Source organism: Cherax quadricarinatus, chromosome 11 (genome assembly GCF_038502225.1).
Source record: "Cherax quadricarinatus isolate ZL_2023a chromosome 11, ASM3850222v1, whole genome shotgun sequence".
In the NCBI taxonomy this organism is placed as follows: Eukaryota; Metazoa; Arthropoda; class Malacostraca; order Decapoda; family Parastacidae; genus Cherax; species Cherax quadricarinatus.
In genome coordinates, this window is record NC_091302.1 from 46406806 (window position 1) to 46422002 (window position 15197).

Below are 15197 nucleotides of genomic sequence, written 5' to 3' on the forward strand. Positions count from 1 at the left end.
AATAATAATAATAATAATAATAATAATAATAATAATCTTTTTCTTCTTTTTCTTCTTCTTCTTCTTCTTCTTCTTCTTCTTATTATTATTATTATTATTATTATTATTATTATTATTATTATTATTATTATTATAATAGAAATCAGTCATGGTTATAACTTTAAAAATTAAAACAGCAAAGGAACTCAACTGTGCATATAATCAGTGAGTCAGTTTTAGATAATAAGTCATACTTTTAACAACTGTACCCTTCTTATTGTACATATAATTTAGCTAACTCCATAAATATCCTACTTAATAGTCCATGTCTAATTCCCAAGTAATCTTTAACCAGTAATTAATCATAATTTATCCTTAATTAGTTTGCCTGAAATACATTTGCATATTAGTGACTTTCTTGTATGCCCACCATTGCTATAATACACGTAAATCACATTATCTTTCTACATTTATATAAAGAAATGAAATTTGAATTTAAGTTAAAATCGTCATGATGATAACTGCAAAAAAAACAGAGACGTGATCTTAGTCATCATGATTAAATGATAAGAGAACTACCATTTAATCAAGGTTATATTATAGATATTTTAGCACCATTTTTGACTATCTTCCCATTGTAAAAAAATATATATATGTATATAAAGAAGCCATAAAAACTACAAACAGATAAAAAAAATTTAATTATAATAAACAGTTCAAATAAGTCACTTATTTCTGACTTTTTTGAAGTAGGTTTATTCAGGTAGATACACATAAATACAGTTACATAAATTATCATACATAGCAGCATATATGTACAATACCAAGAATAACCTCCCCCCCCCAAAAAAAAAAAATCAGTGACTTATTTCTATTAAGGTCCTTGATTATTTCTATTTGGGTTATCCTAGGTAATTTACACACATATTACTGTGTATGCTAATTTGTGTGATTATATTTATATATACCTGTACCTAATTAAAGTAAAATACATACTAAGAGCTGGCAGTGAAGCAACAGCAACAACAACAGCAACAACAGTAGCAACAACAGCAGCAGCAACAACAACAGTAGTAGTAGCAACAGCAGCCACATTCATCACTCCTCGTCTACTCCCAACTTTTTTTTTCCACTTTGAAGCTTCTTTAAGCTTTTCCTACCACTTGTAAGTCAAGCTTGTCACTCTCAGTATGTCTACCAAGTTATGTTAGTGAGAAAGACACTGACTCGATGATGATTTATGGCTCATGTCTATTTTTGGTGCTCGTCCTCCACGTTATTTATATTGAGGCCAGATATTATGTATATTTGTCTGAGACAGTTATTATAGTGTGCATTGACCTAGCAACACCTGAGTTTTCATCACAGTTACAATTATTCGGCAAAACTTAAACATTTCTTTACACTTTTCTGTACATACAGCCTCTGTACATCAAGGAATAGGTATTTCCTGCATAATTTTTATACCTGGAGTTTACCTGGAGAGAGTTCCGGGGGTCAACGCCCCCGCGGCCCGGTCTGTGACCAGGCCTCCTGGTGGATCAGAGCCTGATCAACCAGGCTGTTGCTGCTGGCTGCACGCAAACCAACGTACGAGCCACAGCCCGGCTGATCAGGAACTGACTTTAGGTGCTTGTCCAGTGCCAGCTTGAAGACTGCCAGGGGTCTGTTGGTAATCCCCCTTATGTGTGCTGGGAGGCAGTTGAACAGTCTCGGGCCCCTGACACTTATTGTATGGTCTCTTAACGTGCTAGTGACACCCCTGCTTTTCATTGGGGGGATGGTGCATTGGGAGATATTAATGAAAATAAGTTAGATTTGGTTAAATTACATTTTTTTTAGGTTAGGTTTAATTGTTTGTTAAGTTAGGTTACATTTACATTGTTTTTTAAGGTAGGTTGCATTGTTAGGTTATGTTAGTTATTGTTCAGTTAAGGTTAGCTTATGAAAGGTAACACTTGGTTAGGTTATGTAGCTTAACCCCTCGAGTGAGGTTCCTTGATGCTGGTGCAGGGCTCTTGATCTTGGGAATTGGATCTGTGCTCCAGTTCCCTGAATTTAGCCTGAATACCTTCCATCCCCCCCCACATACACTATACTGTATAATCCTACAGGTTTAGGGCTCCACCATGATTATAATAATAATAATACGTAGCTTAACCTGCAAACACTGCCCGTCTATTTATATTAGGCCAGGTGCGAGACATACCTAAGTGTGTGCACAAGAAATGATTACTTCACAATGTACGTAGGTTGTATGTATTGAAAAGTGTAAAAGAATGACCAAATTCCACCGAGTAGTTGTCGGCAAATATTAACGGAGTTTCTGAGCACAGACTTGTCCATCAGACTTGTGCCCACCAGTGTAACTGCCATTGTTCACCAGTGTATAACTACCATAGTGTTCACCATTCCAGAAGACATCACAACCATGAGACTTAATCTGATGGTTAATTTACTTAAAAATGTAAGATTTTGCTCTTGGAGACCATATGCATTAGTTTTTAAGAGCTGGGATTTATTACTGTTTTTCCTTCAATGAGGGGATGTGTCCTGATTAAATTCTATTGCCTGGATTAAATCCTATTGCCTGCTATTCCCTAACCATTGTATGACCCCTATGCATTTAGTGCTTCCCCATAAATCATTACAATAATGGTATCATTAACATTATTACAAGAGTTGCTTTGGGAGAAAGAAGATTTTTAATCAGATTATTAACCCAGAGAGTTTTTAATGTATGATAATCGAAGCAAGTCAAGCAGTGAGGGTTATTTCAGTTCTGGTTTACAACTACTGCTCTGTGGAATTTGGGCATTAGTTTACATTTTATGATATATGCAACCTATAGAAATACCCAAGGACCCCAATTGAAATAAATCACTGTCTAACTTTTTTGGGTTATGCTAAGTAATTTACACATATATTACTTATGTATGATAATTTGTGTAACTGTGTTTATATGTATGTGTACCTAAATAAATTTACTTATTTACCACAAAATAACCAATTAGTTCTGGTGCAACTTATGTTTGGGAGATATAAGTGAAAATAATTAATTTGATTGTACAACACTTCTTACCCAATCAATTCCAAATGTTGAGTCATGTTACATGCCTAGCAGAATGTGAAGAAAGATGCATATTTACCAATGGAGGAGTAAGTATCTTATTCTAGGTTAGGTTAGGTGGGTTTTGATAGGATAGGTTATGTTCTTTTCCTTTTGCACAACATAACATTTATCACCTCTCAGTTTTAAGTGGAAATGTGTTTTGTAAGGGATTTAATTTATAAATATGGAGAATTTTTTTTTTTATGAAAAATACAGTAACTTTTAAATTAAAAAAGTTGAGAAAAGTATATTAGAAAAGGGGTTTAAATAATAATATACTTTTTCTTTACTGACCTTTGTTTTTGTCATCACTTTTCAGAAAAATAAAAATACATTCTGTGAAAGGAGAAAATCCATTATTTTTTGCAGTTTTGCTTTCTATTGGTAGAAATTTAAAATTTCAAGCTTAGCACTCATTTTAATAACACCTGTAATAATTAATTGAGGTTTTAATTTTTTATAAAATTTTGCAGCTATTTTTGTATCAGTATTTAGTGTCAGTGGCATTTTAATTTATTTTAACTAAAGTATGCATTGCATGCTACAATTGAGTGACTTACACACATGGAAAACAATTTTTGTGGTGTAGACTGTCAGAAGAAGAGAAATTGCGAATACTGTACATTAATTCATGTGCAAACATTCCGCTGTGCTAAATGTATAATATACTTAAATATTTGTATGAAAGAAACCTTAAATCTTGTGGAGCATGTTAGCTAATATTCTTACCTTATGAATAATTGCTAGGTTCGGCAAAATTATACCAGTTTCTTGGGTGCAAGAGGATCAATGCAGAGCAACAACGGAATGGAATATCCAAAGGTGCATCGTGAGGACACTGTTGAAGAATTGCATGGGATAAGGGTGTGTATTGTATTATTAACCACTACTACTACTACTACTACTATTGCTACATTACTATCAAGGGCTCTTGATCTAAGGAATTGAAACCACCCTAAATCCTCAGATTAACCCTAATTCCTCTGTTTCCCCAGGCTCTGTATGGTCTCTATGTGAAAATAGTTCAATTTTATAGGCCTACATTTCTGCTGCAAATACAGTTAACTCTTAATTTCATGGACTTCTGAAATACGGGACAAAATCTGCTTGGTCACAATGGAGTAAGTCCATTGGTCACAGAATTCTGTTATTGTTTTATCAGTAACGGAATTCTGTTAGTCTTTATCTACCGCAATCCCCATTACTGGCCACCAGCTCCCTGCTTCTTGGTACATTAAATTGAAGGTTTACTCTATTAGTAAATAATGTAATGTCACACTATTAACCCTTCGACTGTCGCAACCCCAAATCCTAAAGTGTCTGTGTCGCAAAATTTTTGAAAAAAAAAAAAAAAAATCTTATGAAATAATAGAGAATCTTTTCCCAATGTTAATGGCACCAAAAGTGCAACATTTGATGGAACACTTATGGAATTACGGCCTCGCAAAGTTAGCAATCTTGGCAATGTTTACGCATCGGCGACTTTGCCCACTTTGAGCCCTATTTTCGGCCAATTCCATTGTTCCAGTTGACTAAACTCATAGCTGTTTCTTTAGAATTCCATTTGTTCTATCGATTAAGTACAAGAAACCGCCCATATACCTGGAGTTTACCTGGAGAGAGTTCCGGGGGTCAACGCCCCCGCGGCCCGGTCTGTGACCAGGCCGCCTGGTGGATCAGAGCCTGATCAACCAGGCTGTTGCTGCTGGCTGCACGCAAACCAACATACGACCCACAGCCCGGCTGATCAGGAACTGACTTTAGGTGCTTGTCCAGTGCCAGCTTGAAGACTGCCAGAGGTCTGTTGGTAATCCCCCTTATGTGTGCTGGGAGGCAGTTGAACAGTCTCGGGCCCCTGACACTTATTGTATGGTCTCTTAACGTGCTAGTGACACCCCTGCTTTTCATTGGGGGGATGGTGCATCGTCTGCCAAGTCTTTTGTTTTCGTAGTGAGTGATTTTCGTGTGCAAGTTCGGTACTAGTCCCTCTAGGATTTTCCAGGTGTATATAATCATGTATCTCTCCCTCCTGCGTTCCAGGGAATACAGGTTTAGGAACCTCAAGCGCTCCCAGTAATTGAGGTGTTTTATCTCCGTTATGCGCGCCGTGAAAGTTCTCTGTACATTTTCTAGGTCGGCAATTTCACCTGCCTTGAAAGGTGCTGTTAGTGTGCAGCAATATTCCAGCCTAGATAGAACAAGTGACCTGAAGAGTGTCATCATGGGCTTGGCCTCCCTAGTTTTGAAGGTTCTCATTATCCATCCTGTCATTTTTCTATCAGATGCGATTGATACAATGTTATGGTCCTTGAAGGTGAGATCCTCCGTCATGATCACTCCCAGGTCTTTGATGTTGGTGTTTCGCTCTATTTTGTGGCCAGAATTTGTTTTGTACTCTGATGAAGATTTAATTTCCTCATGTTTACCATATCTGAGTAATTGAAATTTCTCATCGTTGAACTTCATATTGTTTTCTGCAGCCCACTGAAAGATTTGGTTGATGTCCGCCTGGAGCCTTGCAGTGTCTGCAATGGAAGACACTGTCATGCAGATTCGGGTGTCATCTGCAAAGGAAGACACGGTGCTGTGGCTGACATCCTTGTCTATGTCTGATATGAGGATGAGGAACAAGATGGGAGCGAGTACTGTGCCTTCTGGAACAGAGCTTTTCACCGTAGCTGCCTCGGACTTTACTCTGTTGACGACTACTCTCTATGTTCTGTTAGTGAGGAAATTATAGATCCATCGACCGACTTTTCCTGTTATTCCTTTAGCACGCATTTTGTGCGCTATTACGCCATGGTCACACTTGTCGAAGGCTTTTGCAAAGTCTGTATATATTACATCTGCATTCTTTTTGCCTTCTAGTGCATTTAGGACCTTGTTTTAGTGATCCAATAGTTGAGACAGACAGGAGCGACCTGTTCTAAACCCATGTTGCCCTGGGTTGTGTAACTGATGGGTTTCTAGATGGGTGGTGATCTTGCTTCTTAGGACCCTTTCAAAGATTTTTATGATATGGGATGTTAGTGCTATTGGTCTGTAGTTCTTTGCTGTTGCTTTACTGCCCCCTTTGTGGAGTGGGGCTATGTCTGTTGTTTTTAGTAACTGTGGGACGACCCCCGTGTCCATGCTCCCTCTCCACAATTTCTACTACCCAATAAAAATGCCAGTTTCAAAATAGGGTCCAGAATAAACAGTGCAAACATTCCTGGCACTAAACTAACATTTTCTCTGTTCATTAGTCATGTCTCCAGGCCCCTCTTATATTACTCTTCCTTTCTATTTTGAATTTTTATTCACATAAAAAATAGAAGATTTATTGTTATGCATACTACTGCATTATTATAATTGTATAAATTATGTCAACCCATTTGTGACTTCGTATTATAATGGCTAGTTGAACACTTATTGGACGGTGACGTCATTCGTTTACTCCTGAACATCGGCAAAAATCGAACATTTTCGCTAATTTGAGCTCTGTTTCAAGATCCTTTTCATCATAAAACCAATCAAAATCATCTCTATTTCCCTAATATGCCTTCCATTCTATCAAATGAGACCAAGAAAAACGAGAATACAACCATAAATACCATACGACAATACACCTCAAATTCGGCGTTGTAATCCAAAAATACGGTCTGCGGTTTTTTCTCATGCACTGCATGCTGCAAGATTTTTTATTTTATACTGTGCACACTGACCACACCACACACCCATTCTCTCACATGTGGGCCTACCAGCTTTCTCCCGTTTGATTTGAAGTCGCTAGAATTTTGGAGTATAAATTCTTCAAAAACACTGGCTCATAAGACATACAGTGGACCCTCAGTTAATGACATTAATCTGTTCCAGAGAGCTGTCGTTATCCGAATTAATTTTCCCAATAAGAAATGATGGAAATTCAATTAATCCGTTCCAGACACCCAAAAGTATTAAAACAAAATAATTTTTTTACATGAAATATACATTTCCCTACACATAAAACAATGATACATGCAGAATAAACATTACTGAAATGACACTTACCTTTAATGTGGAATTGTTGATGAGGGATGAGATGGTAGTAGGGCAGAGGATGCAGGTGTTTTATTGTTTGGAAGGGGAATCCCCTTCCATAAAGATGTCAGGTAACAAGTCCTTTTCTGGGGTTACTTCCCTTCTTGGTTTGTTAATGCCACTAGGACCAGCTTGAGAGTCATTGGACCCCTGTCGCGCAAAATATCTGTCCGGAGAGCTCTGTTTGTCGCGTCCCTTTAAGATTTCCCTAAAATGGGCCACAAGAGTGTCATTGTACAAGTTACCAATATGGCTTGCAACATCTGTGTCAGGATAATATTCATCCATAAATGCTTGTACCTTTGTAAACATTGTACACATTTCCTTAATCTTTGACGAAGGCAACTTCCTCCATCTCTCTTCCTCCTCCTCTGCCTCCTCTGAAGGAAATCCCTGAGCTTTGGTCTGTTGCTGGCCTCCACCAACGCTTCCACACCCTCGCCACAAACCTCCAACCCCATGGACTTCCCCAATGCCACAATATATTCCACAACTGGCATAGGCTCCTTAGGGTCAGCTCCAAACCCTTCAAAATCCCTCTCTTGTACACATTCTGGCCACAATTTTCTCCAAGCAGAGCTCAAAGTCCTGCAAGTCACTCCCTCCCAAGCCTTACCTATAAGGTTTATTCAACTGAGGATACTGAAGTGACCTTTCCAGAACTCTCTTAGGGTCAGTCAGTTCAGTGTCTGAGGTCACTTCAAAGCACTTTTGAAACACTGCTTTGGTGTACAGTTTTTTTGAAATTTGAAATGACCTGCTGGTCCATGGGCTGGAGGAGAGGAGTGGTATTAGGAGGCAAGAACTTCACTTTGATGAACCTCAACTCCCCCACAATTTGCTCTTGCAAGTCGTGAGGATGAGCAGGAGCATTGTCCATTATCAGGAGGCACTTGAGGTCCAATTTATTTTCCAATAGGTACTGTTTCACAGTGGGGCCAAACACATCATAGAGCCAGTCAATAAACACATCTCTAGTGACCCATGCCTTACTGTTTATTTATTTATTTATTTTATGTCTTTGCAAACAGTACATTGAGATTTTGTATTTACAGTAGTGGGTTGCACTGTTTGCTCTCCACATCACACACAATTTAGTCTTGACGATATTGTTTTTCTTGAACACACTAGGAGTTTGAGTGATACACGAGTAAAGGCTTCACTTTGCAATCTCCACTTGCTTTACTACACAACATTAGAGTAAGCCTGTCTTTCATAGGCTTGTGTCCTGGGAGTGCCTTTTCCTCCTGAGTAATGCAAGTCCTGTTTGGCATTTTCTTCCAAAACAGGCCTGTTTCATCACAATTAAACACTTGTTGGGGTTTTAATTTTTCAGTGTCTATGTACTCCTTAAAGCCCTTCACATATTTTTCAGCTGCTTTTTTGTCAGAACTGGCAGCCTCGCTATTACAAAGTAATTTTTTAGATGGTAGTTTACTCATTTTGTAATAAAGAGTTCGGTATAGATATATACATGTACACACAAAATATTTATCATTTTAATTGCATATAAAAATAACAATCTTTGGTCTAGGGGTATTATAAAATAATCTTTAATATATTAATATCTGTTTAAAACCTATTATCTTTGATACATATGTACAAGCTACAATAATAAATAATTAACATCCTAAAATAATAAATAATTAATTTACACAAGGAACAACTTTCCTGACACTACTGTGTCATGGTTCATATATATACATGTTAAAATAATAGATTATAAGTAACATCTTTGTACATCTATATATGAATCATACAATAATAAATTTTAACCAACTCATCATGACCCTATAGTGCATCAGGTGTCAATGCCGCTGCATTCTTCGTGTCTCACGACACTACCTATCCTAGTATCATGACACCTACAACTCCGTGTCACAAGACATCCTTGTCTCTGTGTAATGACGCTCCTTCTCTACTGTGTCACCTGACACCCTTTTCTCTGTGTCACACGACACTCCTGCTCTACCGTATCACGCGATACCCTTATCTCTGCGTCATACATGCCTTCTCTACCGTGTCACACGACATCCTTATCCCTTTGTCATAACACTCAGTCTCTGTATTTCCGTTTCTTCATGGCATCTGACATTTCAACACAAGCTGGGTTACACGACAGTTCACCCTACCACACAGGGTACAATGTTCCTGACACTACCGTGTCACACTCAGTCATTCTACACTATTTACATGGAGTTTCAGTATTATAACACTCTACTGTGTCACACGACACCCTTGTCTGTGTCATGACGCTCCTTCTCTCCGTGTCAAACGACACTCCTGTCAGTGTTGTGATGCTCCTTCTGTGTCACACGACACCCTTATCTGTGTCACACGACACTCTCTCTACCGTGTCACATGACACCCTTGTCTCTGCATCACACACACCTACTCTGTGTCACACGACACCCTTATCTCTGCGTCACACACACTTGCTCTACTGTGTCACACGACACTTATCTCTGTTATAACACACTACCTGCTTAGCGTTTTTTTTTCTTCAGAGGTCAGCTGTCACATGACACTATACAACAGCGTCAGCATGACTTGGCCCGCAGTTGACTAGAGTCGGTGGTGAGTCCGTAGACATCACCTACAATTGTACTCCTTGAGGTAGTCTTGTAAATACTCTCTAAGGCCAGTAGATGTACACCGTAAGGTGGTCTGGTGAGTACTGTCTACTGCCTCTAAGACCAGCTGATATACACCGTAAGGTGGTCTGGTGAATACTGCTTGCAGAACACACTATGTTGCGAGTTCACTGAATGCGGCCGTCAAGTAACTGAGGCCATCAGACTCAGTGAGCTGCGGTGAGCGCTTCTTCTAAAGCCAGTAGAAGCCAGTAGATATATACCATAAGATGGTCAGGAGAATATTCTCTACTGCCAGTAGATGTATACCGTAAGGTGTTCTGGTAAATACTGCTTCTAAGGCCGGCTCAGCAGTCCCCACATTGGGCTTGGTGACATACCCTTGGTACTGCCAGCTGGCAGGTTAACAATTTAACCGCTAGTTTGGCAGGAGGCCGCCACACTCGCCATGCCTTATCACACTGTGTATGCCACTATGATTCTTACATCTCTCAAATCAGCCTTTGCTGGCCTTAAACTCATCAGCAGAAGCCAAAACAAAAGCATTCACATTGCTAAACTCACAAACTAGTATTTAGTCACTTAGCCATAATACCAACTTACCTCATAATTTGTAATATTTTAAAATAAAGAATTAAACTAAGTCTGCCCGAAATGCCTAGCCATGCTAGGCGTTCTAGTGGTACACTCTGTAATTATTATTTAACTACATGTAAACCACACAGCAACCAAATTCTGTAAATTCAACATTGTAATCTTTATAGAGAATAAACTTTGAATTTGAATTTGAATTAAATTGTCATGCAACTGCCTTGCCTTTTCACATATTATTGCCTGAGAAATACTATCTCCTGATAATTGTTTCTCGTTTATCCACACCAACAACAGTCTCTCCACATCTTCGAGTATTTGCGATCTCTGTTTTGTAGGCACACTTGCACCTTTTGCAACAACAGCTTCCTTGATTGTCTTTTTGTTGCACAAGATAGTACTGATGGTTGAATGGGGTTTATTGTATAACTTTTCCAACTCCGAGATACGCACTCCACTCTTGTACTTTTCTATTATCTCCTTTTTTTAAATCAGGGTTGGCACTAGAAGCTTTCTTGGGGCCCATGGTGGCTTATTTAACCGTTACAAGCACTAAGAACACTGGAATAATACAAAATGTATTGCAGGTACATGTGGAACCGTCCTCAGTGGCTTGAAAACAACAGCACACTGGCGGGTACACGGGCTGAGTGGCCGGGCCCCATCAGGGAGCCATGCCGACATATTCGGGTTGAATGGTGCTAACCGAGTTTTTAGGTGTTATCCGAGCCAATTTTTTTTGCGCCAAAGAGAGGTGTTGTCCGATTTTGTCACTGTCTGATGGAGGTGTTAACCGAGGGTCTACTGTGTACATATGACTGAAACAGTCAAAGGGTTAAGAATGAAATACACCTACCATCCGACTTACGACCGAGTTCGGTTCCAAGAAACCGGTCGTAAGTCGAAATGGTCGTAAGTTGAACTTTACTACTGAATATCAACAAAACATTTTTGTAATGACTTTATTTTATTGTTTTATTTTGGTATTTCAAGTTTTACTTTACTTTTTATGTTGTTAGTACTGTATTTTATACTGTAAGGTTTAGGATAAACACTGTGTACAACACAAATAGTTGTTTATTTCCCAAAAATTTGGCATAAAAAACACGGTCGTAAGTCGGATGGTAGGTGTACTTAAGTTGAAAATGTGAATAGAATAATAATGTAATTGTAGATAATGGGTGTTAATGCTACATTACATCAATAGATTTGCCGGCTCTAAATATAAGTTTTTAAAGTAAACAGCATGATATGTACAAACTCGAAAAGGATCAGTAAAGAATAAATTATTAGAGGTATATCTTGGTTTTATATCCTATCAAGTTCTTTGTCTTTTTAACATTAGATACCAGATCCATACCGATGGCTAGAAGATCCAGACTCTGAGGAAACCAAGGCATTTGTGGATGCTCAAAATGCCATAACACTGCCATACCTAGAGAAATGCCATGACCGGGAGAGGATTAAATCAAAGCTAACAGAACTGTGGGACTACCCGAAATACTCTTGCCCATTCCGCAGAGGAAATAGATATTTCTTTTTCATGAATACTGGTTTGCAAAACCAAAGGTAAGCCTTTACTGCAGTAATAGTCCTTCTTTGTTAGATTTTAAAATTGTGACAATGACTTACATTTCTATGTACAGCATTTGTGAATTATATTTTGTGTGTTGGCAGGAGATGAAGTAGGATGTTGGTAGGAGACTTTTTTTTGTCTTGCCTGCTTATAAAAGAGCTAACTCTCCATTGCTTTTTTGTCTACATTCCATTTCCATTTGATAGCCTGTTATATTTTTCATCTCTATGAAGCTCTATAACCAGAATTATTTTCATTCTGTTCTTAGGACAGTTTGGTTGACTTTACTGTCCTTGTTCATTTACTGATGAATGGATTTAAGGAGTATAAGTTAGTATTTCAGTAACATATACATCTAAAGGAGGTTTTGTGGGCGAGGGGCTTGGACTTTCAGCAAGCGTGCACAAGCGTGTTAGATAGGAATGAATGGAGACGAATGGTTTTTGGGACCTAACGAGCTGTTGGAGTGTGAGCAGGGTAATTTTGAGTGAATGGATTCAGGGAAAGCATTTATTTTTACATAGCCAGTTCTGGAAATGGGAAGTACAATTCCTGCACTTTAAAGGAAGGGTTTGGGATATTGGCAGTTTGGAGGGATGTGTGATTGGATGGTATATATATAATTTGGGCCCTGATATTATATTCTATAGGGAGTTTATTATATTATTTCAGGTCACTTTTTGTATTGTATCTTTATATATGCTTCTAAAATGTTGTATCTGGGCACCTCTGCAAAAACAGTGATTATGTATGAGTGAGGTGAAAGTGTTGAATGATGAGAGTATTTTTGTTTTGGGGATTTTCTTTCTTTTTGGGTCACCCTGACTAGGTGGGAGATGGCTGATTTGTTGAAAAAAAAAAATACATCTGGCAGTGTGTACTTAATATTATAACACTTTTTTTACTATAAATAATTTATATTTTTCTCCATGGGAAACTGGAACAGAATTTTTCCTCCGAGGCGACTAAAATACTGGGAGCAAAGGACTAGTAACCCATTCTCCTGTATACATTACTAAAGTTAAAAAAAAAAACTTGTTTTTTACATTTTGGGCCACCCTGCTTCGGTGGAATGCGGCCAGTTTGTTGAAAGAAGGAAGAATAATAATTTATATTTTTGCATGAAGTGACATTTTTTGATGTCTATTCTATGGTGTAATCTTTGATTACATAAGAACATAAGAAAGAAGGAACACTGCAGCAGGCTTACTGGCTCATGTGAGGCAGGTCCAATTCTCCCACCGGCTTAAGCCAGTTCCTTAACCTAGTCAGGTTAGATCACATTCACTTAAGGAAGGAGCACGGCATCTGACCTAGTAGCACAAGCTAGTTAGGTCCAACTCACACCCACCCACATCCACTCATGTAGGTACCATCCAACTTACAACCAAGCTTGGTTCCGACCAACCAGTCGTAGGTCAAAATGGACACAAGTCGAACCTTACTACTGAGTATCAACATCACACTTTTGCAGTTATTTTATTTTATTTTGGTACTTCATGTTTTTTACTTTTTATGCTGTTAGTACTGTATTTTATACCCCATGGTTTAGGATAAACACTGTGTACAACAAAAACAGTTGTTTATTTCACAGAAATTTGGCATAAAAAACATGATTGTAAGTCGAGTGGTCGTATGTCGAGCAGGTCGTGAGTCGGATGGTAGGTGTATTTATCTAACCTGTTTTTAAAACTACACAATGTCTTAGCTTCTATGACAGTACTCAGGAGTTGTTCCACTCATCCACAACTCTATTACCAAACCAGTGCTTTCCTACATCCTTCCTGAATCTGAATTTTTCCAACTTAACCCTTAAACTGTCGACATGTTGATATACGTTTGGAGCCCACGTGCAGTGGGCTCTGAACGTAGATCAGTGTTTTATTTTTCATTCCTTCAAAATTGGCGCGATAGGCCTGAGTCGCCTAGACATGAGAGAATGGATGTGCACACTCAATGTGTGCACTATGAAAAAATCGGGGACGCTGGGGTACCACGTGGTAACACCAGTTAGTTTCAGCTCCATCTTGGGTCAACATCATGGCAAACCCCCGTTATTCACTGACGCCTCGTCATATTAACACTCTACTATTCTCAGAAAGTGATACAGAATGCGAGTTTAGTGGTTTTGACTCCGATATAGCCACTAAAGATCAAGGAATTAGTGAAACTTTTGTTGATAACCCAGATGACCCTCAGGCCATGACCTCTGGGGTGGCCAGTGTGTATAGTGTGGACAGTGTGGCCATACCAGACTCTCAGCCCAGCACTTCTGAGGTGGCCAGTGTGGCCACAATAGACCCTCAGGCCATGACCTCTGGGGTGGCCAGTGTGGACAGTGTGGCCATACCAGACCCTCAGCCCAGCATTTCTGAGGTGGCCAGTGTGGCCACAACATACCCTCAGCCCAGCACCTCTGGGGTTGCTAGTGTTACTTCCCAAAGGCAACTCAACAAGAGGAAATTATAATTTTCCATGCATTTTGGCGATGACGATAGTGAAAGTGATATAAGTGACGATGATGAAATCGATTTTATGCCGATAGATGATTCGTCGAGTGAAAGTGATTATCAATATTCCCCAGTGAAACGTACTTTTAGGCGTTGTAACCTACGTTCAGGCAGTGTGCCACATGTAGTCAGTGGCATGGGTCGTATGAGGTCACGATCCGAAACCCCAGCCACTGATAGTGATAGTAATAATGAAGGTGAATATGCTGGGATGGAGGAAGAGGGGGGTGGCATGGTGCCTGGACCTCGTGGTGCAGTGGGTGGGCAGACAAAGGACTGCCTGGCACCCTCTCAACCATGTGCTGCCTCCACTCCTGCTCCCCCATGCCCCATGCCACTGGTCCACCGTACACCATCTGATCGCAAATGGAACTGGACAGAAAGTACACCATTTGTGCCACATCCTTTCAGTTTTGATGCCAGCAGAAGTGGCATAATGCCACACTGTCCCATCACAAATGAGTCTACAGAGTTAGACTATTTTCAACTATACTTTGATGAACGAATGATGAACCTAATTGTTACCCAGACCAACATGTGCTACCAGTATACAATGGACCACACAGATGTTTCAGAGTCTTCACAGCTGCGCAGGTGGAAAGATACAACTGGCTGAAATGCATTTATTCCTTGGCACTGTCATGCTTATGCCACACAGGTATAAGAACAATATAGCACACTACTGGTCCACAGACCACTTCGTCAGTACTCCAGTCTTCTGTGACCTCCTTCCCGGCAACAGATTCACTCTGTTGCTATGAATGTTGCACTTCTCA

At 39.2% G+C, this 15197-nt stretch overlaps 1 protein-coding gene across 2 annotated transcripts in view; it reads left to right on the forward strand.

The window, feature by feature from the left end:
- Window positions 1–987: 987 nt before the first annotated feature.
- The window catches only part of LOC128700111 (prolyl endopeptidase), a 112132-nt gene continuing 97922 nt past the window's right edge, over window positions 988–15197 (forward strand). For both annotated transcript variants that reach the window (XM_070084088.1, XM_070084087.1), the window contains exons 1-3: window positions 988–1144; window positions 3839–3955; window positions 11681–11904. In XM_070084088.1, the coding sequence (XP_069940189.1) occupies window positions 3881–3955; window positions 11681–11904 (299 nt within the window). In that variant the 5' untranslated portion in view covers window positions 988–1144; window positions 3839–3880. The remainder of the gene's footprint in view (window positions 1145–3838; window positions 3956–11680; window positions 11905–15197) is intronic.